The following is a 4,341-nucleotide window of genomic DNA, read 5'->3' as shown; positions in this document are numbered from 1 at the left end:
ATTATGGGTTTGCAGGATCACGTGACGCAAAAGAATGTCACTGGATAGACCAACTCCCAGTTAACAAGGGCAGTTACTTGGGCTAGACTGTGTGGCCTCTTTGAAGGTCTACCACAAAAGTCTGATTTCATGGGTGTACTGAGAGGAGTCCTGACTTAGCAGGAAGCTCAAGTAAAGAATTTTATGGACAAGAATTTTATGGGACAAGAGACTCTTATGAGGAAGGCAAATAACAGACTGAAGGGAAGGGCATTTGAAAAGTGGTGAAGATGTAAGAAGACAAAAGATTTTACATACTATGTCCACACCCTCTGTGGAGAGGATATAAATGCTCCTAGAAGAAGGAGTCTTACATGCTCCTTGGAGAGCTGGGACTCTGTTTTCAGCTGGGTGACTTGCTCCCTCCCAGCACCATGCCTTACAACTGCTACTTGCCCAACCTGAGCTTCCGTTCCAGCTGCTCCTCCAGGCCCTGCGTGGCCCCCAGCTGCCACAGCACCCCCCTGCCCGGGGCCTGGAACATCCCTGCCAATGTGGGCAACTGCGGCTGGTTCTGTGAGGGCTCCTTCAATGGCAGCGAGAAGGAGACCATGCAGTTCCTGAACGACCGCCTGGCCAGCTACCTGGAGAAGGTGCGGCAGCTGGAGCGGGAGAATGCGGAGCTGGAGAGCCGCATCCAGGAGCGGTGCCAGCAGCAGGAGCCCCTGATGTGCCCCAGCTACCAGTCCTACTTTCGGACCATTGAGGAGTTCCAGCAGAAGGTAAGGGGCCTTGCTGTCATTGCTAAGCAAGGGGAGTTTGCCATTATTGTCAATCTGTGGTAGAGAAGTGTGTTTCTTGATTCTATGTCATCTTGACTCTAGCTTCTCCCCTTTACTGTCCTCGCTAAGTGCCCTCTCATTCTCCAGATCCTGTGCGCCAAGTCTGAGAACGCCCGGCTGGTGGTGCAGATTGATAACGCCAAGCTGGCCGCAGATGACTTCAGGACCAAGTAAGTTCTTTCAGAATGTGCACTGGGGACCACCTCTTTTGTTAAATCTCCAGAAGAAAAGGGATTCCCGTAGCTTTATTGAATAACAGTTTGATCCGTTGGTCACAAAGGATTCTACAGGGATTGAGGGGAGCACAGCTAAGGAATCACCAAGAGATGAGGGCTCAAATCAATCTATTGCTTTTGGATCCATATTGGGTCTTGATAGCCTCCAGAACCCTCTGTCTCCTGGTTTCACTCATTGCAGAAAGTGGAAAGACAAGCAGAATGGGGTGATCAAAGATCATCCCTGGGAGTCTTGGAGGTCGAGGTCTGCCAGCTACTGTTCTCATCTTGTCCTTGTGCAGGTACGAGACAGAGCTGGGCCTGCGGCAGCTGGTGGAGTCGGACATGAATGGGCTGCGCAGGATCCTGGACGAGCTGACGCTGTGCAAGGCCGACCTGGAGGCCCAGGTGGAGTCCCTGAAGGAGGAGCTGCTCTGCCTCAAGAGAAACCACGAGGAGGTGAGGCCGGAAATGAGAAATGAAGAAACCTGATTTAGGCTCCTGCTGAGGTGGCTTTAGTGATTTCCTTTTAAAACACCAACAGTTCATAATGACAGAAAAAAAATGAAGAGATGAAACCTATACATGGTCCCAGATAAGTTGTCTCTTTCACTCATAATTGGATTTCCCCTAGCACTCCCACCAGCTTGTGATTGGTCGCTGTGTTGTACAATGCCCACATTGGTGGGTGTGTTCCAGGCCCCATGGTTGTATTCATGCTATGCAAAGTCATCTCTCACCCTGAAGAGCCAAAAGAGTCTCTACTCTTTCAAAGTCTTGGTGAAGAATAATCCGGGGCTCCTTCTTCTCTCTCCTGGGATTAAATTATTCTCTTACTTGATGGCAAGAATTATTTGATGCAAACTGGGAAAGTGGCGGATTAGTCTGACATTCAGTGGCATCCAAGCAGGTCCTTGAAAATATGTATCTTTTAAAAATGGTTGACACTATTACAGATGTCCCCCATTTCCTCTCCCTTTGCCCCCCTCCACCCAACTACCACTCCTCTGTCCTCTGAGCTGTGTCAGTCTGCTCCATGTTTCCACACCTATGGTCATATTTTGTTCTTTGAATCCTGGAGGGATGGCACAGTCATGGAGAGGAGGGAGCTGGGCCCACATGGAGCACAGATCACCTTGCCTTGAACTGTCAGAGATTGTTCCACTAAGTTTCTTTCCTGAGGAAACAGACTAACCGGCTTCAACAAACAATGCCATTCCTTCGAGTCTATTCTTCACTGAGGAGAGTCACTCTTGCTTTTTCTGAATCCATAGGAAGTCAACACCCTGCGTTGCCAGATTGGAGACCGCCTCAATGTGGAGGTGGATGCTGCCCCCACCGTGGACCTGAACCGTGTGCTCAATGAGACCAGGTGCCAGTATGAGGCCCTGGTGGAGACCAACCGCAGGGACGTGGAGGAATGGTTCACCAACCAGGTGGGCATCTCAGCACATGGCCACCCAGGACCTGGGGACCCTTAAGGCAGGGTCTGATCCTGTCTCTCACCTCTGGTGTTTCAGACCCAGGAGCTGGACAAGCAGGTGGTGTCCAGCTCAGAGCAGCTGCAGACCTGCCAGGTGGAGATCATTGAGCTGAGACGCACCGTCAACGCCCTGGAGATTGAGCTGCAGGCCCAGCACAACCTGGTGGGTATTGTTCAGACCTGCTGGTGAGAAAATGAGGTTGGGGAATCAGAGTCACAGGGCAGCTCTTTGGGTCATAGTCTCTTTAACTCTGGAAGCTTGTGACTTCTATAGAACCTTATAGGGGACATGCTAAAGGAGCAGCTCTGTGACATTCTTCCTCTTCAACACACACAGAGGGACTCACTGGAAAACACGCTGACGGAGACAGAGGCCCGCTACAGCTCCCAGCTGTCCCAGGTACAGTGCATGATCACCAACGTGGAGTCCCAACTGGCTGAGATCAGGGGTGACCTGGAGCGGCAGAACCAGGAGAACCAGGTGCTGCTGGACGTCCGGGCCCGGCTGGAGTGTGAGATCAACACATACCGGGGCCTGCTGGAGAGCGAGGACTGCAAGTGAGTACCTGGCCGGGGGTGTTTGATGAAACATACACACACACACACACACACACACACACAGATGCGCATACTTCTCAGTTGGACTCCAGGGAAAGATTGCATGCCTTGAAAATAAAATTATGACTTCACACCACACATGCTCAAGTAGAACTCAGGGAACACAATATGGCCATCATTGAAAACATAAAATGGCAAGAATTGTTTAATGTACAAACTGAAAGTGTACAGCCAACTCTTTGCATTTTAATGTGATAATATTGATGATATTTCTTATGTTTTATAATACTGTTTTCTGTAGACGGTACACTTCCATCCACTACCTCATCTGGCCTTATGTACAGTTAAAAGCAGGCAGGCTGGATCAGTCTTCTCCCCATTCTGTAGGGGAAGAAACTGGGCTTAGAGAAGTTAAGGGAATTTCCCAAGGTCACCAGCTGGGAATAGACAGTGTTGGGAGTCAAAGCCATGGTTTCAGAGTTTCTGTCTAGAATTTTGGCGCTATATGGTAGGGAGACATGAGAAATTTGACCGTGAGCTTTGTAGTCGCTGAGCCTTTAGCCTTTCTGTTATAGGTCAGGCCATGTCCAGATGGGCATTCCATTCTTGGGGTCTCTCTGGTACGTATTATAAGCCTCCCTCAATTCACCTTTCCACATCATTTTTTTCTCCAGGCTGCCCTGCAACCCCTGCGCCACAACCAACGCCTGCAGCAAGCCCATTGGGCCCTGTGTCTCCAATCCCTGCACACCTTGCGTCCCCCGTCCCCGCTGTGGACCCTGCAGCCCCTTTGTGCACTAAGGGCTGCCAGAGGAGCCAGGAGGCAGGGCCCAGGGCTCCAGAGCTTTGACCTGGCCCTGGTTCATTTGACACAAGGGCCTGAAGATACAATTTGCATGGCTGGAAACTCACCCAACCTACTCTAGATCATTCATTTCCCTGCCCCACCTTGCCTTCACCAGGGTCTGTTCCTTCTCTGCTTGTCCAGAGAACCCTCCCAAGCACCAGCGGCCTTCCTTGGAACTTCCTAATAAACTTGACTTCCCTGGCAAAGCAGACGCCTTTCTCATTGGTATTCATGTCTCATTGGTATTCATTTGTTTCGCCACACCCATCCCTGGAGCACTCTATAAAAAGCCACTTGAAAGTCAGGCCATATAATGACCTGACTCTTGGATACAGAGCCGTTCTATGCCCGGTGGGCAGAGGGCTGGCCTGGCACCCATGGGTGAGGCAGAGTGGCAGGAGGGAGGGAAGGGCAGCT

At 50.8% G+C, this 4,341-nt stretch overlaps 1 protein-coding gene across 1 annotated transcript; it reads left to right on the top strand.

Moving 5' to 3' along the window:
* Positions 1-410: 410 nt before the first annotated feature.
* LOC102764778 (keratin, type I cuticular Ha1) lies at positions 411-3,878 on the top strand. The gene is made up of 7 exons (XM_006774372.2): positions 411-761; positions 909-991; positions 1,339-1,495; positions 2,311-2,472; positions 2,557-2,682; positions 2,857-3,077; positions 3,752-3,878. Exons 1-7 carry the CDS (start codon positions 414-416, stop codon positions 3,876-3,878), a joined length of 1,224 nt encoding a protein of 407 aa, XP_006774435.1. The 5' UTR covers positions 411-413.
* The last annotated feature ends 463 nt before the right edge of the window (positions 3,879-4,341 follow it).

Source organism: Myotis davidii, unplaced genomic scaffold (genome assembly GCF_000327345.1).
Source record: "Myotis davidii unplaced genomic scaffold, ASM32734v1 scaffold327, whole genome shotgun sequence".
Taxonomy (NCBI): domain Eukaryota; kingdom Metazoa; phylum Chordata; class Mammalia; order Chiroptera; family Vespertilionidae; genus Myotis; species Myotis davidii.
The sequence above is the reverse complement of the archived record's forward strand: the minus strand, read 5'-3'. Positions and strand labels throughout refer to the sequence as shown.